Source organism: Solea senegalensis, linkage group LG16 (genome assembly GCF_019176455.1).
Source record: "Solea senegalensis isolate Sse05_10M linkage group LG16, IFAPA_SoseM_1, whole genome shotgun sequence".
NCBI classification, from domain to species: Eukaryota; Metazoa; Chordata; class Actinopteri; order Pleuronectiformes; family Soleidae; genus Solea; species Solea senegalensis.
Window position 1 is genome coordinate 1,182,598 of NC_058036.1, and position 27,652 is coordinate 1,210,249.

Consider the following 27,652-nt stretch of genomic DNA (forward strand, 5'->3'; position numbering starts at 1 on the left):
CTCTGCTGCACACCTGAGGAACGTCAACGAAACAACAAAAACCAGTGTAAACTTGGGTGTAAACCTGTCTCAGTTGAAGTTTTCCACTTCCGTCCACAGTGTGAACATTTTGGGTGATTTTTTTTGGTGTCCTGAATAATGTCCTGAATAAGAACGAAGCTTAAATGTGAGAATTAATGAGAAACAATTCAGGGTAAATGTTTAGAATCTTAAATGACTCATGTGAAAGGAAGCCGTGTGTGTGTGTGTGTTAATGGTCACTGTCTCATTAACATTACAAAAGTTAACATAAATACAGATATTGAACTGATTTCTAATCCAAACAATGTCAAAGTTGGCACTGCACACTTATTACTTCATTATTTAACTTCATTCATTCATTCATCCATTCAAACGTCCACGTCGAGCACATATGATAAAAAATATGGTTATAAGAGGTCACGTCCTCTCACTTCATAACAATTATTTTGAAGAAAATATATAAAATATTTATATTTAAGAAGCTGAAAACTCACACAAGTTGGTTTCAATTCATAAAAATGATTAGTAATTGATTAATAATTGATACATTTTAGAGTAGAAACATGAAAGCAACCTTCACTGATCAGGAAATAATCAATAACATGGAGATTTTCTTGAATAAAATTGTCTTTGAAGCTTCAAAATAACTCACATTTACTGAGAAATTGTACAAGAAAACTCTGTTTTCCAAACTAAACACTTTCCTCATTGTTTCATTAACAGATATTTGTCTTTATAAGTTTCTGTCCAGTGTTTTCTACATTAATAGACGAGTTCTTTGGTTCATAAAATGTTCAAAGGTAAAATATTGATCAGTGTTTGTCAAATCTGGAGATGATGATGTTCAAAATGATTTCTTTGTTTTATGGAGCAAAGAAAAGAGGAAATATTCCCGTTTAAGAAGGTGAAAAATCAGAGACACTTGATTTGATAATGAAGAAGACTGAATAATCGATTATATCAAGAAAGAAAACTCTCTCTGTTCACAGATATGTGAGAGAAACAAATACAGGAAGTGCAACACTAAAACAGGAAGTCAGACTCTGAACTTCCTGCAGCTCGTGCAGCTGACGTGACAGCAGACAAAATGGCGTCTCTTCCTACCTTGAAGCTGTGCAGCTGGTCGTTGGCGTCCTTGTCGTTCCTGAGGCAGGAGTTGAAGATGAGGAGCTCGGTGTCTCGCAGCCACGCCTTCAGCTCCTTGATCCGCGTCTCCAGCTGCTCCAGGAGAGAGTTGGTGAGCGGAGAGAGAGCCGAGCGCCGGTTCTCTGCGGCGGCGGCAGCGGCGGCAGCGTCGTCACGGCCGCCGACCAGCAGAGCGTTCACGTTCGTTGAGCAGTTCTGCTGCAGGGAGGCGGGTTCTGGATGCTCAGAGAGGATTTTCTGCAGGAGAGAAGAGAAGAAAAAAACAAAAAAAGTCGCGTGAGGAATCCTTGTTGTGTCGATATCCCATCATGCAAAGCAGCATATCAATCAATACAAACACAGCCATTAATCATTTACACTCAGAAATGTGCGGATCAATAAGAGGGATGTCGTGTATTTATTGGTAAAGAGTGAACGTTAATGTTGCTAAAGTGCTGCTGCTGAAGATGTCACAGTGAGGATGATCATTACTGTGTGTGTGTGTGTGTGATTCATATGTTCTGATTCTCATGTAAAACAACAACATATTACAATTATTTTAATGAACTTTTCCAGAAAACCCCATTTGTCACTTAAACACATCTTTATCTCACTGTGACACAGACTTTTGTTAACCACTCACTCTCCCACACCAAAGCCCACAGAGAAAATCTGTGATTTTAGCTCTACTGCCGCTTCGAGTGGTCACTTTGTGTCACTGAGGTCAATCTGAACAAAGTTTGTCAAATGCCGATGTGACAAAATCAGACACTTGAAGTTAGTGATGGAGGCAGCAGTGGATCAACAACTCCTGTGTGTGTGTGTGTGTGATGTTAAAATCACTGACTTTCTCTGTGGGCTTTGGTTTGGGAGAGTGAGTGAAGAAGTGCTGTTCATACAGTGTAAAACTGAAGGGTCTCAGCAAACAACATTACAAGTGTGTTTGTTCTGTACTGATGAAAACACAAACACACACTCATCTAATTCTGAGTGGGGAATACTTTCTCTCTGCTGCTCACTGTGTCTGACTGTGTGATCAACAGGGGTTAGAAAATGACTCTGCAGAGCTCATCTCACTCACACACACACACGCACACTTGCAGTCATGGCTCTTGTTTGAAACAGTGATTGCTCAGTTTCTCTCTCTTGTGTGTGTGTGTGTGTGTGTGTGTGTGTGTGTGGTTTAGCAGCAGCTGCTGTGTTTGTGTGCACCTGGTGAAGAATCTGAGCTTTGTTCACCAACACACGTCTCGTTAAAACGGCGCTAACAGGTGGCAACAATAGCATTAGCAACGTCCTGCTAATTCAGAGGTGCGATAACAGCGTTAGCAACATTGAGCTAATTCAGGGGAACAATAACAGCATTAGCAATGTCGAGCCAGCTAATTCAGAGGTACACCAGCCGAATTAGCAACATGGAGCTAATTCAGAGGTACAGTATCAGCATTAGCAACATTGAGCTAATTCAGATGCGCCGTAACAGCTTTAGCAACAACAGGCTAATTAAGATAGTACAACATAAAGACTTTCAGAAACACAATAATAGCATTAGCGCCTTTTATGAAACAATGGCTGATGTACATTTATTTATTTATGTGAAGATGTTTTCATGTCAAACTACGAGCAGATGAGTTTTGCTGCTGCTGTTCAAGTTTAAATCTGTGTGACTTTGATCAGCGTGTGTTTTCAAACTGATCTGTTTTGGGGGGGTTTTGTCCACTGACATCGATACTTAGCTACACGACAGGGAAGTTTGTTTCCATTTCACAAACCACAGCAGCTCCACTTCACCTCAGTCTGCCGTCACATCTTGGCGTCTCTGAACACTTTCAAGGATCAAACCCGTCGCAGCTTTTTCTACAACTTGAACACGAGGCACTGTGAACACTGAGCTCCTGAACGAGCCCTGCGTGAGTCCCTGCTGCTCATTTACATATGTATGTGTTTGTACAAAAGGCAGCGAGTCGTTGGCTGAGCAGCAGCAGCAGCAGCAGCAGCAGCAGCAGCAGCAGCAGCAGCAGCGACTCTCCCTCCTGAGTGGAAACACTATTTTAGCTGAACTGTGGCAGGTAAAACCAGCCCATTAGGCGACGAAGATGGACGATAATAGGACCCCTGATCGCTGAAATGTTCCGTTAGCTTTGTTCTCCGAAGAAGAAGCGACGGCGATTACGAGTGTTTGGCAGAGACACAGAGAGAAGGATAAAGAAATAAAGTGTATGTGAATGCATATGAGGCGTCATCAGAGACGCAATTTAAAAAAAGACTGAAACATTTTTCATAAACAAAGGTAACAAAAATACGACTTTCTCTACAGGTGGTTGTTTACATCGCAGACATTTTAAATAAAATGATTAATGAACCTGTCTTTAAAGTTGTACGTGACAGTCAGACACTAACATTAAAAACTCATAGAGAAAATCAGTGATTTTAGCTCACAGGGACACAGGAGTTGTCGGTCCACTGCTGCCTCGTGTGGTCACTTTGAGTCACTGAAGTAAGTCTGAGCGTGGGATTTTAAATGCCGAATTATGTAAAATAAGACATTTGAACTTAGTGATGGAGGCAGCAGTGGAAATGTCTGATTTTGTCACGTGGGCATTTGACAAACTTTGTTCAGATTGACCTAAGTGACACAAAGTGACCACACGGGGCAGCAGTAGACCAGAAGCTCCTGTGTCCCTGTGAGCTAAAATCACTGATTTTCTCTGTGGGCTTTGGTGTGGGAGAGTGAGTGGATTACAAACTTCAGTTTCCGGGTATCGAGGGCGCGCACACGCACACGCACACGCACACGCACACTGACACACACACACACACACAGTAGAGTCAGTAAAGGAAAAAGAAATCTCAACTATGGAATGAGTTTTTGCCATTTCTTTAAAGTTAAAGTTGAGATAAAGACTCTTGATTCAGTTTCAGCCGCTCCTTACACTGAACTGTCTGAGTTTACTTTGCAGTAATGAGTTTTATTTTGCGATGAAATCAGCGTGCGTGTGTGCAGAGACAGCGAAGGAGCATAAAATGAGAAAACGTGGAAAATGGAGGAAACAAATGAAAAAGATCCAGTGGGAGCAAGTGAAGAAGAAAAAAAAGAAAATTAGCAAATAATAGAGATGAAGCAACGAGGAGAGCAAAGTGAAACAGAGGGAGAGAGAGAGGGAGTTATCAGGATTGTTCTCTCTCTCTCTCTCTCTCTCTGCAGGTGGACACAGTCACCTGCTCGTGAGTCATGTGACTCCTTTGTTTTTAAACGAAAAGATAAAAAAGAGATGTGAAACAAACACATCAGCTTCCAGTTAATCCATGGTTATTTCATGTTTTTGCACTTTTATCAGTCAGATATGGAGCGTTTTATTCTCCGTGATTAGAGATCAATCATGTGTTTGTTTTTCCTGCTACAACTTAACTAAGCTCTGTTTAACACATATGTGTACATGACGTTTGTATGTGCAGGCTTTATTTACATGCTGTCTGTCCGGTCACTCACACACACATCACGAGAGATCAAAGAGATAACGTGTGTGTGTGTGTGTGTGTTCATAAGGACGCCACAGTTCAGAGTCGAGGCTCAGGACATCAATTCATGTTAACTCCCAATTTGTGTCAGAGCAGCAGATGCCGATGCCAGCACTGATCTGTCCGTTAATGTGGGAGAGAGGGAGGGGGAGAGAGAGAGGGAGGGGGAGAGAGAGAGGCACTAGAGGAAACACGCCATAATACCTTCTTATAAACGAGATGAAGAAGGAAAGTGACAGCAACAAGTGGTTTCTTAGCAATGATGGCAAAAAAAAATAGATGGGAGACCAAAAACCTGGTCCTAATGAGGCAGAACCTCATTTCTGAGGAACTGGTTAAAGTTTAGGACTAAGATTAAGGTTAAAGTTAGTGGTTAAGGTTAGTGATGACACTTTGTTTAGTCAATGCAGAGCCCTGAGAAGAATAGTGGCACAAACCTCTGTGTGTGTGTGTGTGTGTGAGTGTGTGTGTGTGTGTGTGTGAGTGATAGAAGTTTAATCACAGTCTGGTTACTGTGGTGGAAACACACACACACACACACACACACACACACACACGTGTAAACCTCCAATAGCTTTGTATGTGTGTGTGAAATGATAATGTGTGTGTGTGTGTGTGTCATCTATGATCACACACACACACAGATGGTGTTTGCTCGTCGTCAGATATCTGCTCGTGTGAGTGAACGCAGCTCGTCGATTGGAGTTTGTTTCTTCGCAGGAACAAAGTGGCAGCGTCACCTCTTGTCGAGACGCCATCGCCGTCGCCAGCTGTCAGCGGCGCCGCAACGCTGGAATTAATCATCACGCCCGGCTAAAGACAAACAACTGCTGCCGACGTGACCGCCGGCACAGCCAACGACCACCGCGCGCCACGCCGTCTGGGAAGTCTTTCAAACACTCACAAAAGTCAATTTCCTCCTGAACAATGTTGGACGACGGACAGCTGCGGGGTTGGACGTGGACAGACATCAGACAGAGGACGTCTTTGATTGAAAAACAAAGGAGGACGACGAAGACTCCACTAGAACTCCCATGATGCTTTTCAGGAGGGAGGAGTCACAGTACTTCTAATCAGTGTTGGGTCGTAACGCCGTTACTTTATTCAGTAACTAATAATGTAACGTTTTTTGTTTCCTTTCCGTGAAGTTTTACAACGCCACACAGTTCCCATAATATTTTAACCATCAATAAAGTTTCATTGAAGTAAAAAACAAAGCACTTGTCGCCCTCTAGCGTCGCACACGTAATCAAACACGCGCCATGAAGAGGACTGGACAGGTCAGGGCGTGGCATGATGGCGAGCGAGCGCGGGAAGAGAAGTTTCTCCTCGTGGAGGTATTCACATTATTTTTCAACTGTAGAGCAGAGGGTAAAACAACATGTCAGTAACTCAAAAATACTTATGTTAAGTTATACACACACATAGATATCATGTATGTCTACATATACATATATATACGTGCAATGCATAATTAGGAGCAATTAAAGATACCATACGTGATTTCATGATATGGAAACATGTTACGTCTATCTGTCTGTCCGTCCACCTTTCTGTCCATCGCTCTCTGTCTCTCTCTCTCTCCACAGCAGCAGCTTCATTTCTTCACTGAGCTAAAACTAATTATCGTCCTCATGTTCTGTATCAGATCAGTGCTGATTAGACTAACGTTACACACACACACACACACAGTGTCACGGTGCTTCTCTCACTCCTGAGCTAAAACTAAAACTGGTTCCACGTGTGTGTCAGGTTGTGTATGTTTGTGTGTGTGTGTATGTGTGTGTGTGTGTGTTACCTGCAGTTGGTTCCACGTGTGTGTCAGGTTGTGTGTGTTAGTGTGTCTGTGTATGTGTGTGTGTGTGTTACATGCAGCTGGTTCCACGTGTGTGTCAGGTTGTGTATGTGTGTGTGTGTGTGTGTGTGTGTGTGTGTTACCTGCAGCTGGTTCCCAGGTTGTGTATTTGTGTATGTGTGTGTGTGTGTGTCAGTTGGTTCTGTCAGGTTGTGTATATAGTGTGTGTGTCTGTGTATGTGTGTGTGTGTGTGTGTGTACCTGCAGTTGGTTCCACGTGTGTGTCAGGTTGTGTATGTTAGTGTGTGTGTCTGTGTGTGTGTGTTACCTGCAGTTGGTTCCACATGTGTGTCAGGTTGTGTATGTTAGTGTGTCTGTGTATGTGTGTGTGTGTGTACCTGCAGTTGGTTCCACGTGTGTGTCAGGTTGTGTGTTAGTGTGTCTGTGTATGTGTGTGTGTGTGTTACATGCAGCTGGTTCCACGTGTGTCAGGTTGTGTATGTGTGTGTGTGTGTGTGTGTGTGTGTGTTACCTGCAGCTGGTTCCACGTGTGTCAGGTTGTGTATGTTAGTGTATGTATGTGTGTGTGTGTGTGTGTGTTACCTGCAGTTGGTTCCACGTGTGTGTCAGGTTGTGTATGTTAGTGTGTGTGTCTGTGTATGTGTGTGTGTGTGTGTTACCTGCAGTTGGTTCCACGTGTGTGTCAGGTTGTGTATGTTAGTGTGTCTGTGTGTGTGTGTGTGTTACCTGCAGTTGGTTCCACGTGTGTGTCAGGTTGTGTATGTTAGTGTGTCTGTGTATGTGTGTGTGTGTGTTACCTGCAGCTGGTTCCGTGTGTGTCAGGTATGTGTGTGTGTGTTACATGCAGTTGGTTCCACGTGTGTGTCAGGTTGTGTATGTTAGTGTGTCTGTGTATGTGTGTGTGTGTGTGTGTGTGTGTTACCTGCAGTTGGTTCCGTGTGTGTCAGGTTGTGTATGTTAGTGTGTCTGTGTATGTGTGTGTGTGTGTTACCTGCAGTTGGTTCCACGTGTGTGTCAGGTTGTGTATGTTGCAGTGGAAGTTTCCCGGCAGCTCGGCTCCGCTCCTCTTCAGGGACTCGGCGCGGCCCAGCAGACTGGTCTTCTTACTCTCCATCATCATCAGCTCAGTGTGGCTGCTCTGGAGACACACGGAGACACACGGAGACACACACACGTCAAACACACAAATCTATGCACTTTACGACTTTTGTGACAGCTGTGCATCCATGAAGGACACGTGAAACATTGTGTTTTTAGTCGGTTATTTCTGTGTGGTCACATGACTCCCCACACTTCTTCCCTCATGAGTTCATTCTCCTCATGTTCTCACGCTGGTGTGGTTTTGTTTTCTAGTTCTTTTTCTTCTAATAACTTCCTGTAACGCTGCCCTCTACAGTCCAGACTTACATTACATCTCAAAAACCTGTAATTCCAGCTCAAAGTTCTTCCACACAGATCAAAGTCGTCCTCATCGTCTTCTTCTTCTGATAATTTCCACTGATGTGATTGCATACGTTTATTTGAAAGTCCACAGGTGTTGAGTTTTTGTTTTGCAGTTTGAAACAGAAGCCGATCTGTTTTCCTTTTTTCTTTTCTCTTTAATCGTTGTTTTTCTTCAGCTCGTCTCATGATGAAATGTTCCGGGTGATGTTTTTCCCGCTCTCGTTCTTCTTTGACCACATTAAACGAGAGGTGAAAGCGTCGCAGTTCCACACACTCTCAGGAATCAAACAGCAGCAGCAGCAGCAGCAGCAGCGTATGCTTGTGTGTGAGTCGTGTGAGGGAAACACAGAGGAGTTCTCCGTTTTAAAGAAACTGTGGAGAAAGAGTATTTTTGTGACTGCATTAATCTTGGTGTAAATTTAAGTCTAAAAGTCATTTAGCGAAAAAGCGCGGGAAATTGGAAGTGGGAGTGGCTAACGAACATGAAAAAAACGCTTTTATCTATTAGGTGATTTTTTTTTTTAATGTTTCACGTACACGTGTTAATCACGTCAGGACAGTCCAAACAGTCAATGAGGACTTTTTCCGTGAGTCCTACAGGAAGATTTTTGATTTGATCTGTTCTATCTTTAACGTCGCTGTGCCTTTAACTCTGTAAAGCACTTGTTTTTAAATGAGCTCGTCACTTCTTAAAGTTGACTTGACCTTTGGGGTCAAACCTTGCAGACCCGACCTGGACTCTTAGACCTGTACGGGTCCAGGTTCCTTGTGTATTCTGTGAATCCCTTCATCTCCCTCCCTCTCCTTTTGTCCTTGTCACTTTATTTACAACTTTCCCTCCATTTTTGTCTCATCCCTTCCCCGTCTTTATTTCCTTTACTGTATCACGCCCCCTCCCCCCGTGTTCCCCCCGCTTAATCCATCCGTCTCTTTCTGTGTCACTTTCCATCTACGTCTTCCTTCTTTTCATCTGTTAGCGTAACTCTCCTCCGACGCCTCCGTCCTCTCTCTCTTTTTTTTGCCTAATTTCCCTCCTCCTCCTCCTCTTTTCTCTTTCTCCTCTTTTCATTTTCTGCATCGATAGCTACTTGATTCTGCTTTTCCCTTGTCGTTTATCATTACCGCCCGCCCCCATTTGAATATTTAAATGTCTCTTCTCTGACTCTGTGTGTGTGTGTGTGTGTGTTTTTGCTGTGCTGTCATCAGAGAGGCGGCAGCCATTTTTCAATGTCGGCGATTCTGATGGAGATGCTATCGCTCGGCGCTTCACGGCCATCCATCCCCTTCACTTAGCTAATAGCCGCGCCGCGAGAACGAGGGATGGACGGCCGGGGGAAAAAAAGAGACGAGTGGAAGGTAAATATGTCGGCGTCGCACTCGTCTAACAGTCAGGAAATTATACGATTTATTCGCTGATGGCAAATATTGATTTAGAGAGGGGACGGGGGGAGGAGGAGGAGGTTGTGTTGTTGTTGTTGTTGTTGTTGTTTGTTTGAAGGATGCCACTGATCCAAAGTCAAAGAAAAGAGGGGGGAGAACAGAAAGATAGACACGCCGATTAAAATGCATGAGATCCCAACTTTCAGATAAGTGCTGAGAGAGGGATCTTAGAGGAGGAGGAGGAGGAGGAGGAGGGGTACATGGATGACTAGCTGTGATGTATTCACGCCTCAAGTCAATCTACATGCAAGGATGGACAGAGACACACAAGCCTGAGGACAGAGAGAGAGACAAAGGCAGGAGGAGGAGGTAAAGGATGGACAGAGGAACTGACGCTCAGACTCAGATCCTGGCGGAATCAAATACAACAGTGACACGAGGCCTCGACACAAACACACAGGCTCCGCCCACTACGACTCAGTCTCACGAAACACCAGGTTACAAGACAGAAGAAGAACAAGGAGAAGAACAAGGAGAAGAACAAGGAGAAGAACAAGGAGAAGAACGAGGAGAAGAACGAGGAGAAGAAAGTTTGAAAAAGAACCTGAATGAAGTTTTGACCTCTCTGGTCTACAGGACCACACGTGGACTCTCAGACCATTACAGGTCCTGGTTTACAGTTCAGATGGATCCCTAAAAACCTCCACGGGTCACATTTGATTTTCATGTCTTTACTTCCTTCACTCATCACTTTCTATTTTTCCTGGTCAGGGTTAACAGGTGTGACCTTTGACCTTCCACTTCTTTGTTGTCCAATCAACGAAAATCAATTTGGACTCATTTTGACTGAAGGTTTGAATCCTCAGTTCAACAAATGTGACGTAAATGAATTGACTATATATATGTATACAATGAAAGCATAAATAATGGAGAATTGACAAAATATGACGATAAATCCTTGTATTTTCATTTTTTCAATCCAAAATTAAAAATAACAAGAAACATTTTGAGATGTTTTCCACACTTTTGACTGAAAATATCTGGAGCGCGTCGCTTGTTTCCGTGAAAGAATGTGAAATACTCGCGTGTCAGACACAAATAAATAAACCTGTACGCAGTCACATCATCGTATAAATCACAGGAGGAGACACAACACGGACGGAAATGCCAGCGCTTTCAAAAAAGAGGAATAAACGCTTGGAAAAACCGATGAGAGGGAAAGAGGGGGAGGGGAGGAGAGAGAGGAGGAGGAGGAGAAAATCAACAAGCAATCACAAGTTTAATTTGGTCTCCATATTAATGAGCACGGAGCTGAAATGTCAGCAAAAATGCACTCATACATGAAAAACATTTAATGCATTTTGAACATTAGTTTTTTTTCCGCTCCCTCGTTCTCGCAGATTCATCTTATCCGACAAATGAGAGAAGTTTGTCGGAGGCTGCGTAACGGAACGATTTTGTCGTCGCGGAAACTAAAGTTGAGGGGAGAGATAAGACGCCATCTTCATCCTCATCATCATTCAACCTTCATCTCCTCTTGTTGTGCTTTTTAATCCCAACACTTCGTTCTTTAAACCGTATTATTCTGACTAAACTACTAATGGCAAAAGACACAATGTAATAAAAATCTGTGTTGGTTTAAGTCTGAAGGTCTTTATCTCACTGTGAGACGGAAACTCAAGTTTGTAAACCACTCACTCTCCCACACCAAAGCCCACAGAGAAAATCAGTGATTTTAGCTCGCAGGGAAACAGCAGCTGCTGGTCTACTGCTGCCTCGTGTGGTCACTCTGTGTCACTGAAACAAGCCTGAGTTTAGGATTTTAAAAGATTAAGAGACAAAATCAGACATTTGAACTGTCGTGATGGAGGCAGCAGTGGATCAACAACTCCTGTGTGTGTGATGTTAAAATCACTGATTTTCTCTGTGGGCTTTGGTGTGGGAGAGTGAGTGGTTTACAAACTTCAGTTTCCTGAGATAACAGTGAGATAAAGACGTGAACGTGGACTTAAACTGAGGGAGATTTTATTATGCAAGTCTTTTGTGAAAGTGGATCAAATCTTCACATCCACTTACATAACCAACACACACACACACACACACACACACACACACACACACACAGGGGAAGAGCGAGAGAGAAAGGAACAGTCTTGTATTCTTGCTTACGTGTGTGTGTGTGTGTGTGTGTGTGTGTCTCCGGCTGAGATGGATGTTCACTCGTTCTGAAAGAGCAGGAAGTTGCTCACTGCGACCCCATTTATACCGATACACACTTCAACCTGTGTGTGTTTGCACTGATGTTTCTATGGCAACACTTTTACATTGCATGTACACGTGTGTATGTGTTTCTATGTAACTTTCAGATGTTCTCGTGTCATACTTTTCTATGTTTCCTGAGTGTTTTCCTTCTGTTTGAGACTCTCTTTCTGTCTGTCTCTCTGTCTGTCTGTCTCTCTCTCTCTCTAAACGAGGCGGCAACAAAAGACCCGGCAACACGTTTTAATTGTTGTCGTGGAAACCAGATGAATGAGTGGTTTTGACTGGCCAGTAGAGACGGATCACTATTCAGCCTCACAGCGAGTCACATGTGTGTGTGTGTGTGTGTGGTCATTAGCACAAAGTAAGATGGTGAAATTTTCGAGAAAGACCAAAAACAAAAAAAAAACAAAAAGAAAAAGAGAAAAGTTTGCGATGGAGTCGCAGGAGCTCTTGGAACGCCGTGTGCCGCTGATGTCAGGTGACCTCTGACCCTCTAAGAACCCTGGGAATATTCTCTCGTGGCATGAGTAAAACAATGAGGGGGAGAAAAAAATGAGCACACACACACACACACACACACTTTATCAAACTGTTGTTTTGCTTTGAGTAAATGTTGTTAGGAAGGAAGGAAGGAGGGAAGGAAGGAGGGAAGACTCACGGTTTATCATGTCTGAGTCTCATGTGTTTGCATTGTGTACATTTCAAACCTTTACAGAGAAGTCACGTGACCTCTGTAGTGTAAGAGAAGAGAGAGAGAGAGATGTGAGGGTCAGGGGGCGAGTGAATGAGTGTGTGTGTGTGTGTGTGTGTGAGTCCATAGGAAGCTGGACTGACTCCCACTATTCACTGTGTGAACAAAGACAGTCTTTTATACAGAGAGAGAATGTGCTTGAATGTATGGATGTGTGTGTGTGTGTGTGTGTCTTTCACTTCCATTCTCATGATTATCAGTGAATTTAAAGATAAATATATCATGTATTTATTACTATAGATAAAGTGTAATATATATATATATTTATACATACATGTATCGAGAGAGAGAGAGATATTAGAGAAAACTTTATTTGGTGTGTTTTAAAATTTAACCGAATGCAGTAGCAAGGTTCCTTGAATGCATCTCACAGCTGCCGTGGACCCCACAAAAGCATTGACAATTATAGGGTTCCATGAATGCATCAGCAGCAGGTGTTTATTTAGAGGACGCTTGTGTGCATTTGCAGAAGTTTTAAAATGTACAAGGTTCCTTGAATGCATCTCCAAGCTGCTCCTTTAAATTATAAACACTGTTAACCTCACGTGACGTTAATCTAACAATATTTGTGTTATTTATTCATTCCGATTTTCAGAGAGTGACAATGAAGACATGAAGTCATAAATACATGAATAAATAAAGTAGCAACAACGCAGGAACTTGTATCGAGAGAAGAAGAACGGGAAGATTCATTTGTTAAGTAAAGCTGGAATTTCTGAATAAACAAAGTCAGAATTCACGTTGTTATTTAACATAGCGGTGGTGGTTTGACTGACACACACACACACACACACACACACACACACACACACACACACACACACACACACACACACTTTTAAAGACAATTCGATCATCATCATTTTTATATGTTTCTTCCTCCTATTCTTTTCTTTGTCTGTTCCACTACTATGACATAAATGTAATGTGTGTGTGTGTGTGTGTGTGTCCAGCCAGAGCGAGTGTGTCGCCTAAATGACAGACAATCTTTATTCTAATGAAGAGGGTGCCAAGGTCAAACAGAGAGTGGGGTGATGAATGGGGAAGACACACACACACACAGAGGAGTGTTCTCCCCTTGAGGTGACATTAAACATTATTCTCACGACAAACACTTAAACAAACGTCAGAGGAAATAAAATCTGTTTGCAGGTAAAACAAAAAAAAAAACTGCAGTGTGTGTACGTGCGTCTTTGTGAGGACATTCTGTCTCACCTTAAAGTGGACATGTAAGGGTTAGGACTTGCTTTAAGGCTAAGTGTTAATCCAGGTTAAAGTGAGATTAATGGTTAGGATTAGGCATTTAGTTGAGAGTGTGTTTTTAATTATTTCTTTATTTTCTTTAATCACTGACAGTCACGTGACTCTCATGTGTGCATGGTGACATCACTGTGAGGGTCGCGGTGGGTGGAGCTTGTCTGAGCGGTTTGTGGCTCGTGTGTGTGTTTACAGTCGACCTTGTGTGACTTTTAGTTTGACGACGCTCAAACACTAAGAACTACTTCCACGTCCTGTGTGAGATTCCCGCTCGTTTCTGAACGTGTTAGTGTCAGGTTTCAGTCATCAGACGGCGTTCCTGGGAAGACGAACGAGGAAGACGAGGAGGGAGTCTCAGGAGAGACGAGGAGATACAGAGAGAGAGAGAGAGGGTGAGAGGGAGAGGGGAAAGTTGGTGAGATGCTGCTGAGTCGTGTCTCTTTGTTCTAAAGCAGATATATCCCCGACTTTATCAAGACTGACAGAACAAACGCACAGGAAACAGCCTCCCACAGGACACATAATCCACACACACACACACACACACAGATCAGAGAAGCAGTGAAACACACACACATAAAAACCAGTGTGCACACACACACACACACACACACATACACTCGGTCATGACAGACAAACACAAACATTTGTGATGACACAGAAAACAAAAACGACATGTGACAATTTCCAACCAGGGATAAGAAGAGAACGAAGAACGAGAGAGAAAAGAGGAGAAAATGGAAAATAGAAACAACAGAAAAGTAAAGGAAAAAGAGAGAAGAAAAAAAACAGGAAAAAGAGGAGAAAATGGAAAATTACTTGAAAAAAGTGAAGAGGAAAGGAAACAAAAGAAGAAAAGAAATAGGAAAAAATCAAAAATCAAATGGAAAAGAAAACAAAAGTGAGAGAAAAAGAAAATGAAAAGAAGTGATGTTTTTATTGTAATCAGGTTTGACATTGGGAATTTTCCGTCATGTTTTGTAAGAAAACAACAAAAGAACATGTTTTGAGGTGTAAGTGCACGCACACACACACACACACACACACAGCAGGTCACTGCCTCTGTGAACTTGTTAAATCATTTATACATCGTGGTTCACTGAGTTTTCATGATCTCACTGAAACAACAGGAGTCACAGAAAATAAAGAACAGAGACCAGAAATAAGACGTTTGTTGTCTGGTGAAGTTTTTCCTTCAGTAAAGACGGAGAAAACACTGTAAATGTCTCATATTTCATCATGACTGAGCTTTACCACCATTAAAGGTGAATCATAACCTTCAGTGTTTGAGAATAACATGTTTCACGACTTTATCTCACTGTGAGACTGACTTCTCCAACAGGAAACTGAAGTTTGTAAACCACTCACTCTCCCACACCAAACCTCATAGAGAACATCAGTGATTTTAGCTGCAGGGACACAGGAGCTGCTGCTCCTCTGCTGCCTCGTGTGGTCACTTTGTGTCACTGAGGTCAATCCGAACAAAGGCCTTCAAACACCAGGCAGCAGTGGATCAACAACTCCTGTGTGTGTGTGTGTGTGATGTTAAAATCACTGATTTTCTCTATGGGCTTTGGTGTGGGAGAGTGAGTTTGAAACTACTTTACTTTCATGACCATTTCTCTCCAGTTGTGAATCTTTTCAACTAAAGTTACAAAATCAGATGAATTCTAATCTGAAATCAGGTGTGTGTGTGTGTGTGTTCAAACAAGAGGAGTGAAATGAAATGCATGATGGGAAACACACACACACACACACGTGGAAACACATGAAGTAAATCACACATAAATAAATAAATATTGTCACCATAACAACTGAGTGAGTGAACACACACACACACACACACACACAGTCCCAGTGGAGCTCAGTTCTCTGCTCGCGTAACAAACAGCGACAAACGACAAAACAGAACATCAGGACGTCTGACCCAGGAAATGTTCTGCACACACACTCATACTTACACACAGTCACACACACACACACACACACACACACACACACAGAGTAACAGAGCAGTGTGAGTCTCTGGAGAGCAGAAACCTGGATCAGATTCTCCTGAGCTGCAGGAAGTTTCTTTTGAAGGATAACGAAGAGATTTTTGCCGTTTCCAAGTGTTTTTTTTTCACTCTCTCTTTCTTACGTTTAGCGAGTGATTTTTTTTTTAACTCTCTCTTCCTCAGATTCACATCCTCTCTCTCCTGCTGTCTCAGAGAGATATCTATCTATCTATTTATCTATAGATATATATATATATATATGTATATATATATACACACGTTTAAACGACTCTAAACGCTGCAGTGTAAATGCCAAGCCTGTATGTGGCGCTGTAACACGAGATTCACACGGAATCTGCTGTATATTTGTTTCCTTTTTCTAACAATAAATGATAATTCCATGTTTGAAAAAACAGAGACATTTCTGCAAAAACACGAGAACTGAGCGAGAACTGAAGACCAGTCATTTTATTTTTACTAAGTCATAAATGTAATGATATTTGATGAAATGTCATTATATGAAGATCATGATAGTATCGAGGTTTTTGTTGTTCTTCCAACTTTATTTTGAAAATCTCCAGCGATCAAGTGGTTTTTTTTTTTCTTTCTTTCTGTTTTTTACTGGTTGTTTAAAAGTGATCACATGATACCTGTCAATCATTTTAAATCTGTGTGTAGAAATCCCTTCATGCTGCGTTCGAGGCCTGGGTAAAAACATGGGACATTTCACTTCTGCTGAATTTGTGGCTGTTTTTTTTCTTTGTCTTCATTTTCCTCCCGTTTCACTTCTTACATCCCAACATTCCTGCCGCCCTCTCCTCTCCAAATCCGTCTTGTCTTTCATTTCTCATCCCTTCCTTCTTTCTTCCTCTCCTCCAGGTTCGAGTGTAGAAAATCGAGCTGAAAGTTGCTCAGCTGTTTCCAGAGAAAACAGCGTTTGCTGCAACAAATTACTTTCCTTCTTTTCTTCCAATCATTTTTTTCTTCCTCTTCCTTATTTCTCTCTCTCTGGATGGAGGGAGGGAGGGAGGAGGGAGGGAGGATGGAAGCGTTAACAGCACAGCGAGGATTGCAGCAACAATTACATGTGAAATTAGCCTCGCCTCATAGCCTGCAGTGTAATTCCAGCCTTCTGAGGCGTGGCACAGTCATCTGTCTCTAATTAAAGATTCTCTCTCTCCCTCGTTCTCTTTTTTCGGGTTAATATTCATCTCCATTGACTCTCTCTCCCTCTCCCTCTCTTTTTGGGGGTGTGCGTTTAAAACCTAATTCAGCAGAGGTCATGGGTTTTAACAGGTTAAACAAATGATTTCCTTTTATTTTTTTCACGTCTTCCTGTGAAATCTCTGCTTCATCTCTGTGTCTTTTATTTTCTCACGTTTCTATTTGCATCTACTTTTTTCTCATATTTGTCAGATATTATTTTCTGCTGCTCATAAAGTTTAGTTGTTTTTTTTTTAATTTTTCATGTCATATTTTATAAAAAAAAATAAAAAAAGTTTCTTCTTTCCTCAGGCCAAAATCCAGACTGCTGCCTACTTAACATAAATATTATTTAAAAACACAATCTTTATTATTTACTCTATTTGATTTAATAAGATTTGGTTCAAATGTGTGTGTTTTTACACTCAAAGCTCACGTGCCGCACTTCTGCAGCAGCACTTGAATGCAGCATGTGCTGAGAAACGGAGAATATTTTATTCAATTATAAACTAAGGTTGTTTTTAATATCACATACGTTTTAAGAGCTGTGTTTTATTTTGAAAATCTGCGGCGTAAAAGGTTGCATTGAGCTGAATAACGTGCATTTGTGACATTCATGTACACATTTTTTAAATCTTATTCCGAGTTAACCTCGCTGGTCTGCATCGCTTCACTCACAGAAATGAAAGTGAGAATTCACGTGAGGACAGTGAAGGCATCATGAGGAGAAGAAGGAGAGAGGTTTTTCAGTCAGAGCTCAGAGGATCGACGACTTAAGCCGTCGGTGTGTTTCTCAGGCATGACTCTCTGCTGGAGTATAACCCTCACTCACTCACTCACTCACTCACTCACTGTGTGTGTGTGTGTGTGTGTGTGTGTCTCACTGTTGCCCTCAGGGTTTAAGCTGCAGAGGCTGAGAGTCGACTGTATGTTGTTTTTCATTTCTCTCTGTTTCCACCTCGTGTCTCTGTGCACTGATCTTCTCCACATCAGTCATTTTAACTTAAAGGGATAATTCGGGGTTTATTGTGAAGCGCGATTGTTGATATATTAATCAGTGCTGTGAGCGCCCCCTCTGTGCAGCTTAAGTCCACACAATATGTTAAGAATAATACGTTCACGTCTTTGTCTCACTGTGAGACAGACTTTTCCAACGGGAAACTGAAGTCTGTAAACCACTCACTCTCCCACACCAAAGCCCATAGAGAAAATCAGTGATTTTAGCTCTCGGGGACACAGGAGCTGCTGGTCTGCTGCTGCCTCGTGTGGTCACTTTGTGTCACTGAGGTCAAATGCCGAAGTGACAAAATAAGACCTGTGAACTTAGTGATGGAGGCAGCAGTGGATCAACAACTCCTGTGTGCTGTGACGTTAAAATCACTGATTTTCTCTACGGCAGGGGTCTCAAACTCAAATGACCTGAGGGCCACTGACTGTCTCGTCTGGTCAGTCGGGGGCCAGTCAAGTAAAAAGCCCAAGTTTTTTGGGAAAAGCAACAGTTGCGGTGGACGCTATGAGCTCAAAATGACATATCAATATGCCGTATTAATTCCTTTTTTCATATGTACTCTTGCCTCGTGTGAGCTTTTCTGTCTTTTATCCATTATTCTGTACAGCACTTTGATCCACTGTGTTTGTTTTATAGTGCTTTACAAATAAAGTTGGATTGGATCATTTCAAAATACAAGTGCTTGTTTTAATATGCAACAATAAAAAAACATATTTATGATGCAAAATGAATCTATTCATTTAAAAATAAAAACATATAGATATGACTTGTTACAACTTGATATTGTTTGGAGGGCCGCATGAGGTCTCAAACATGTGGCCCCCGAGACCCCTGCTCTATGGGGTTTGGTGTGGGAGCGTGAGTGGTTTACACAAAACAAAGTAAACTATCAGTGTGTCTGCACTGAACCACTGACTGACTCTACTTTAATGTATTTTGGACAAAAAAAAGTATCAGTGTGTTTTAGATGTGAAGTAAATTAATAAACATATCCTCATTATGTTAATAGAAATGAATCTGCTTGTAATTATGTTTCCTTCAGAACATATTTGTTGTTGCAAATTAGTCAAATAGAAACCTAATTTATCAGGTTCATAGGGTTAAACTGGTTTATTTGATGAAATAAAGTTGTCTTCCGTGTGTGTGTGTGTGTGTGTGTGATTGTGTTAATCAGTTCAATGTCTGTCCTTCTGGTTTGGACTATAGATAACCAGACGACCACTGAAAACACAGTGTATGTGTGTGTGTGTGTGTGTGTGTGTGTGTGTGTGTGTGTGTGTGTGTGTGTGTGTGTGTGTAGCTTTAGACAGAGCTCCTCTGTCGCTCCAACACTGATTGGTTTTGGAACACAGTTAATGAGCAGGTGTGTGTGTGTGTGTGTGTGTGTGTGTAGCCCAGCATTCCATCAGAACACCATGGGCTATTTGAAATGAGAATTTAGCAACAGAGAGAGCTACACACACACACACACACACACACTCCTGATAGCCACTGTAATTAGTTGGACTCGACTGGAACTCGCCACAGGGAGAGAGTGAGCAAGCGAGTGGGAGTGAGAGAGGAAGACGCTTCAGTGTGTGTGTGTGTGTGATGACTTAATGCAGGGAAATTTCAAATTTTTCAAATCAAACCTTGGAAAGAAACTTTGATTGACTTGAAACCACAGAGGTAAAAAAACACATGTCGCTAAGTAACAATCAGCTGATCTGGAGCTGTGTCATGTGACCACGTGTTGACGTCCACTGACTTCACCGTCCCTCCAGGACTAACAATCTGACATTAACGTACACTTTTTTATAATCTGATTTAAGTAAAAGTCTTAAGGTTTATGACATTCACTGGACTTAAGTCTCACTTATGAAATAGAATCTAATCTCTACTTTTACAAGTAACAGCATTAAAAATGGGAGGAGTTAGGATTGAGCAATGGTGGGTTGATGGTAGGGCCAGGTGTTTTTCTACTGGTGGGGTTAGGGTTCAATTCCTGGCTCTGCTCATCTATGTGTGTGAATGTGACTGAGTAAGTGAGTTGTCTTTCAACTGGAAGGTTGTGAGTTCCATTCCTGGCTCTGTGTCCTTGAGCAAAGACATCGAACCCCATGTTGCAGCGTGTGAATGGGTGAAAATTGTAGCTCATCAAGATCATAAAAGCTCTATATAAATACAGACCATAATACCAACTCTTGAAAATGTAGTGGAGTAAAAGTAAAAGCTGATAGAATTATAAATAACAAAGTAAAGCACAGATATGTGAATGTTGTACTTGAGTACAGTAACAAAGTATTTGTACTTTGTTTCATTACAACACTGGGATTAAATAAACAAAGAGCATGATGATGATGATGATGATGATGAAGACGTTTTAAATGTCACTGATTAACATACAGATTCATTCTGATCAATACTTTACAAACTCACAGTCTCTTCACTCTCTTGTTTTCCTCCACTGTGATTTCTCCTCCCGTGGCTGTTTTTGTTTTTGTCATTTAAAGTTTCACTGAAAACAAATTATTTCTTTACGATAAAAAAAAGAAAGAAAGAAAATTCAAATATGTATGAGCGTCTACTCACTGTATAACGTCCAGACTTAAACACATCCCTGTTTATGTGAGTGTGTGTGTGTGTGTGTTTATCCGCCTGCCTGTCAGTCATAATATTACCACGGTCAGTGAATGCACCACCACCTCCTCTGGGACTCCAGGGGTCAGAACCTTGATCATCTATTGGCTGAACTACAGGAGCCTTGACGTGTGATTGGTTGACAGCAGCTACAAGGTCTGAGGCTTGTTACACGTCCCTGTGGACGGACACACACACACACACACACACACACACACACACACACACACACTCGCTCCTCATTTAAACGAGGGATTCCCAAACTTTTCAGCCTCCAAATATCAGAGGAAGACACTCAGAACTCCCGTTTTCTCAGAGCAACAAAACGTTCCCACGACATTCAGTAGGAAATCCCAGGAATTTTCCTCAAACTTTGAACATTTTTAGAGAGTAAAAACAAGAAGATCTGTGTGTGCGTGTGTGTGTGTGTGTGTGTGTCAGAGGTTGACAAATGTCGTCCATTTACATCAGAGGTTGGAGGTCGGAACTGAGAGAGTCCTGACACGTGTCATTAGGAGCCCAAAGAAGAACAACAAGAACAAGATGAAGAATAAGGACAAGAACAATAAGAACGAGAAGAAAAAAAGAAGAGATTGGTTGGCACTGTCTTCATGTGGACACTTGGACCAAAAATGTCTCCTCACTGTTGCTCCGCCTCCATTTGTCACATTCCTGTTGTTCACAGTGAACTCAAAACTTCGTCAAATCCACACACACTCACACACACAGATTAAAACATGTAAATAAACGAGTGGACAGGAGAGGAGCGTGTGGTTGGTTACCATGGAGACGGCTGAAACCTGAGACACAACTATCAAAAGATATCGAGCGACCGGGGCTTCAAATGATGCCGTGAATGCAGCGCAGCAACACTCTGACTTCACGCACGCACGCACGTGTACACACACACACACACACACACACACACACACGCACACACACACACACACATATCCATATCAACACACACACACACACACCCTCCTCTCATCTCTCCTCCCTGGTTTCCAGGGTTGATAAGTGCCTCCGTCTAACAACACAATAAACAGTAGAGGCTCGGCTGCCAAACACAAACAACTGTCAGGCCAGCTTTCCTTTTCCGGAGGACACACACACACACACACACACACACACACACGTTCCAAAAAGAACAACTTTTGTTGGGCCCTGGCGTTGCTATGGTTACAGAGTCGAGTCCCCTCGGCATGTCAGTGGAGCACAGTGAGGTTCTTTAACGCTCACATGGAGGGACATGAACACGATAAATCAACAATTTTAACATTTTAACACAGAGTGCACCAGCACACACTGAAAGTTACATATTCAACCTTTAATTCTGATTAACGTCACAGAACGGTGTGTGTGCGTGTGTGTAGATTATATTCTATACATTTTTGAATGTAAAAATAAAGATAAAGTGATTCAGCAGCATCTGTTAAGTTTGTAAAAAACTAAAATATGTAAAGTTACATAAATAAGTCACACTCGGCTCATCAGTGAACAAAAATTGGTCAAATTTGTTTACAAAAATCAGATTGTGATCAGATTGACCTCAAAATTCTTTGCTCCATTTTTACAAAAACTAAATATTTTGTTTGACTGATTTTCTTTTACATTTTAGACCAGTGGATAAAATACTGTATAACAGTTTAATAATGAGAAAGATGGGTCAAATTAAATACAACAATTACAAAATGAATGAAAGAATAAAGACAAAGTGATTCAGCAACATTTCTAAAAAGCAGAAGTGTGTAAAGTTACATAAATAACTAATCACTCCGCTCATCAGTTTACAAAAATTGACCAATGAAAAGCTGAAAAAGGTTCCTTTGTTCCTTTTACGACAACAAAGCTAAACATTTTCCAGCATTTTCTGACTCATGGATTTGCTGCTGTGTCTGTTTTTATGACCATGTGTCATTTACATGCAGTATGTTCAGATTTTAGGTCTTTATTTATACACATACACATGTTCTTTCCTCTCTCACACATATATATGTTTATATAAAGAGATGTTTTGATTGATTGATAAAACAATACCTGAAGTTGGCGCCTAAGTAAAGAGTGTTTTTCCAAAGTGGTTTCACATGCATGTATATACAGTATACTGTGTGTATATATATATATATATATATATATATATATATATATGGTGAGAATAGTGTGTGTGTGTGTGTGTGTGTACACAGGCCTGCAGCCATGTCTGAGTGAGAGAAACAGTGTGAGAGAGAGAGAGAGCGACCTTGGCAGAGGCAAGGAGACGCCGTCGAGCTGCACATCAATATTTTAACAGGAGAGTTGACACATCAAAAAAAAGAAAAAGACAGAAAGACAGAGAGACAGAGACAGAGAGAGAGAGAGAGACAGAGAGAGAGAGAGAGAGAGAGGGGAATGGCCAGTGATTCCAGCGTCATCTAAAATTCATGTGCGCATCATCACCATCATGAATATTCATACAGAGATGAATATTTAAGTGAAACTCCTATGGAGAAATTAGGTTCATCTTTACACTTATCAATAATTCGCAGGCCAGGTGAGTGTCATCAGCTGCTGAATTAATCATGTCTGCACACACACACACACACACTCTCACTGTGACCCTCACACATAAACACATGAACTAAACTTCTTTTTTTTTTTACTTCTTGAGCTTCATTTGATTGAGACAGTAGAGTGAAAACACACACACACACACACACACACACAAAGAAAGAAAAACTTCAGAAAAGAGACAGACACAACACAAACAACACAGAGCTCCGTGTGTGTGTGTGTGTGTGTGTGTTGCTCCGCAGCAGTGCCTGCTGGGTAAGCACAGACTGAGTCGTCAGCAGAGCAACTGTATGAATACATTTATGTTTTGCTCCGGTTAGTTTAAGGTTATGTTAGGTGTGTGTTTACACGTGTAGTCGCCGCAGAGTTTAAAACACAACATGGCTCTTTTCACAGGAGGTCATACACACAACATAGTCTATATGAAGAAAATACTATTTAGTATTTAAAAGCATATGATGACGAAAACAAGGCAATGGGACAGAAAGTATAAAGAGTTTTGAATGCTTTGTGGTGAGAGAAGGCCAAAACCTGGTCCACATGAGGCAGAACCTCATTTCTGATGAACTGCTTAAAGTTTAGGACTAAGATTTGAATTGTGGTTAAGGTTAAAGTTAAGGTTAAGGTTAGTGATGAGCCTTTGGTTTAGACCGTTTAAATGAATGGATGTCAATGCAGAGTCCTGAGTGAAGGACAGATGAGGATGACTCAGATCTCTCATCGTAACACACACGCTGTTCCTCTGTCTGACTCATTTGACTGCAGTGAAGTCATCAAACACACACACACACACACACACACACGCACACACGAGCACACACACGCACACGCACACACCTCTATGATATGGTTATGAGGGAGTGTCGCTCATGTAATCCCATTCTCCTTGGTGAGGATGTGTGTGTGTGTGTGGGAGGAGACAGACTCACTGATGGATGAATGAATGAATGAATATGCAGGAGCATCATTTACTGCCAGCTGTTTCTGTGTTTTGTTGTTAATTCAGACAGGCCCTGACGTGTGTGCGTGTATGAACATGTAGCACACACATACATTTGTCAGACTGGGTTAAAAACAAACTATTTAAACCTGCATTGTGTTTAACAAAAACACTCGAAAATGAGTAGAGTTTACAGTGTGGTGTGAGAAGTCATCTCAAAGGTCATCTTACCTTGAACAGGTGATGTCTCTGCTCCTCTGACATCATCAGCTGGTGACTGTCCACCACCATGGCGTCCATGTCCATCAGCCAATCCCAGAGCTCCTGGTACTCGACCTCAAAGTCCTGCAGACTGAAGGCACAGAGAGAGAGAGGGAGAGAGAGATTTTATTTTTCATATCTTCAGTTTCCTCTGACGTTTCTGGTCGTATGGTTTATTTCTGCGGCAGTGAGGACTTAAATGACTTGAACTTGAAGTGAGAGAGAGACACAGAGATAAAGGCAGACTCAGAGACAGAGAGAGAGTAGTTTGTTTTCTGTGTCTGTGGAGACACATAGTGACTCGTTATACGTCACGACTGACGGAGGAAAGGTACACGAGTCAAAGGAAGACAGTGGTGAACTCAAGGGTTAAGGATCTGACCCCGGTTCTCTGAAACACGAGCCAGGTGAATGATGAATGAAAACTTTAGGTTAAGGATCTGACCCCGGTTCTCTGAAACATGAGCCAGGTGAATGATGAACGAAAACTTTAGGTTAAGGATCTGACCCCGGTTCTCTGAAACACGAGCCAGGTGAATGATGAATGAAAACTTTAGGTTAAGGATCTGACCCCGGTTCTCTGAAACATGAGCCAGGTGAATGATGAACGAAAACTTTAGGTTAAGGATCTGACCCCGGTTCTCTGAAACATGATTTGATGTGACAGAAGTTACAGACTGGAGCTTTAATTGTCTTAATATTTAGCAGTTTTTTTCCCATTTTTTTAAACTTTCATTATTTTATCATTTAACTTCCTGTTTGGTTTCTCTCTCTCTCTCCTCCTCCTCCTCCTCTTCGTCGCCGACACAGATCACATCAAATATTTATGCAGCAGGAAAAGCGGCCGATTGCTCAAACACACACATTACTGTCAGCCGTTTTGTTAAGGTGTGTGTGTGTGTGTTTATTATTTATATATGCGGTGGTTCGGGGTCTCGGCGGGGATCGCCAACATGTTTCTCAACATTAGCGGTGAAATTGCTTGGAATTCTCCGGTCGCCAACGACGACAGTTTGACAGCTCTGTCAGGGCTGCGCAGCGTTTCCACGACGATTCACTTACACACACACACACACACACACAATGCCATTCCCTGAAAACACAAAACAACAAACAGCGACTGATAATAACACGGTTACCCAGAATGCAATGCCCACCCACGTTAAACAGTGAACACACACACACAAAGGAGGCGTCAGAGGGAACAAAGTCAACTATGAATGAAATTACACACACAAGAAAACAGAGCAATAAACACTTTGATTCACACTGAAATGCAACAAAAATGTTAATTCAAAAAGTCTATTTGACCTCATCTGACCTCCACCTGGAAACATGTATACATATATATATATGTATGTTTACTCTTAAGAGGTAAAAGGAGAAAAAGTGGCCTCAGTTTTATAAAAAGTTTTCACTCTTAGACGTTTGAGTTTTCATAAAATATTCTCCAATAATATTACATTTGCAATTCTTTCACCACTTTCCAAACGTATCATCATTACTGTACATATATATATAAGCTGAGATAAGAAACATGCATTACCAAAATAAAATGACAATATAATTTAGACTATTAAAAACCAGTTAAAATAGAATGTACATTATAGACAGTTTGTAGGATATACACAGTATGGACTTGATGTTTACAGTATACATATGTGTAAGAGCTAAATGAGGAGCCTGGTTATGTGTGTGTGTGTTGCAGGGAGGAACCACCTGTGATACATACAGTAGATATATTCTCTACAGTATTTTATGGTTTTATTGTTTGTTGTTTTAGGTCTTTAAGGGAGAATTTTTCAATGTTTTACTGATTTGATTCATCTCTGACGTACAGCACTTTGTTTCTGTTGCTGTTGTTTTTAAAGTGCTTTATAAATAAAGTTGGATTGTATGCTTTGATCAAATGACCACACTTTTTTTTTGACCTCACCTGACCTCCACCTGGAAACATGTCTTTATTCTCAAAGCAAAACAAAGAAAAAGTGGCCATATTTTTTGAAAGTTTTCCCTCTTGGACGTTGTCATTTTCATAAATTATTATCAGGAGATAGAAAACAAACTTGCCTGGTCTTAAACAGCAAAGGTAAGAGAGCATGTGTGCTTGTTTTTCCTGTTACTCTGTGGCTGTGCTTAAGTGATAAAACTGTGACTGTTGTTGCCATGACGACGCTGACATTTACCAACGTTGACACTGTTAAACGGTGTCTTCTGCACCTGCTGGTGTATTGGTGTGTTTGGTTTTCAGTGGAGTTTCTGAGCGTGGTTCCCTGAGTCTGTGTCTGTTATTAAAGTTAGACGAGGCTTCACGTCAGGGAACAGGTTCAAGATTTAATTTAATCAAAAAGTCTTGTTTTAAACCAGGACCACACACTCTCACACTCCTCGCAGAAACTCACGTGAATAAACGTGACTACAAAATATGAATATATATGAACATGAACTCTCTCTCTCTGTATCTCCTCCACTGTCACTGATGAAATCAACACTAAACAGAAGAGGAGGAGGAGGAGGAGGAGGAGGAGGCAGTAAGCGCAGCTTCCTTCCCCTGAGGCGTCGCTCCTCGTTACGCGGCCTTTTACTGACTCAGACAGATGAAGGAGATACAACAGTGGCTCAGATTGTTTTCTCTTGTCGTCGTTCTCTCCTCCTCCTCCTCCTCCTCCTCCATCTCACTCTCACACCAACGTTAACTCAACACTTTGTAAAACACGCTTCTCTCTCTCTCTCTCTACCGACGCGCGGTGGTGCAGCGCTGCAGGGCCGGGACGCTGAGCGCTGCGAGGGTCTGTTTTGAAGTGTCAGCTCGTGTTTGTGTGACGCGGCGCTGATGGAGCGCGTGGGAGTGTCACGCCGTTAAACCACACCAGGAAACTCAAACCACATCAGTCTGTCATTCACTTTCACTGTCTGTTCATCAACCACAGAGGAGAGGAGGCCACAGAGGAGAGGGAGAGAGGGAGGCGACAGAGGGAGGCAGCCACAGAGGGAGAGGAGGCAGAGAGAGGAGGCGACAGAGGAGGCAGCCAGAGGGAGAGGAGGCCACAGAGGAGAGGAGGTCACAGAGGAGGCCATAGAGGAGAGGAGGCAGCAGAGGAGACGACAGAGTAGGAGGCCACAGAGGAGTAATTTGTGTAAATACTCATTCATCCAAACTTTACTTTATCTAAATACTCATTCATTCACATTCATCTAAACACTCATTCATTCATTGAAATACTCACACTTTCACATCCACATTCATCTGAATACTCACTCATTCATCTAAACACTCACGCACTGATTGACTGACTGACTCACTCACTCACTCACTCACTCACTCCATGCAGGTGTTGAATCACTCATGAATAAAAACTCAGTAGTAGTTTGTTATTCATTCCTTCATCTGTCCACACAGGTAGTCATTTATCTAACTGCTGTTCACCCATTCATCATCATCATCAAGACATTCATTCACTAACTCACACACTCATTCAGTCATCAGTTGTTTTTT

General features: G+C 41.8%; 1 protein-coding gene across 3 annotated transcripts in view; it reads right to left on the reverse strand.

The window, feature by feature from the left end:
• Positions 1 to 27,652, reverse strand: part of akap6 (A kinase (PRKA) anchor protein 6) — a 134,056-nt gene that overhangs the window by 29,056 nt on the left and 77,348 nt on the right. For all 3 annotated transcript variants that reach the window (XM_044046748.1, XM_044046746.1, XM_044046747.1), the window contains exons 15-17: positions 24,127 to 24,247; positions 7,473 to 7,619; positions 1,126 to 1,404 (exon numbers count right to left, since the gene is read on the reverse strand). In XM_044046748.1, coding sequence (XP_043902683.1) covers positions 1,126 to 1,404; positions 7,473 to 7,619; positions 24,127 to 24,247 — 547 coding nt within the window. The remainder of the gene's footprint in view (positions 1 to 1,125; positions 1,405 to 7,472; positions 7,620 to 24,126; positions 24,248 to 27,652) is intronic.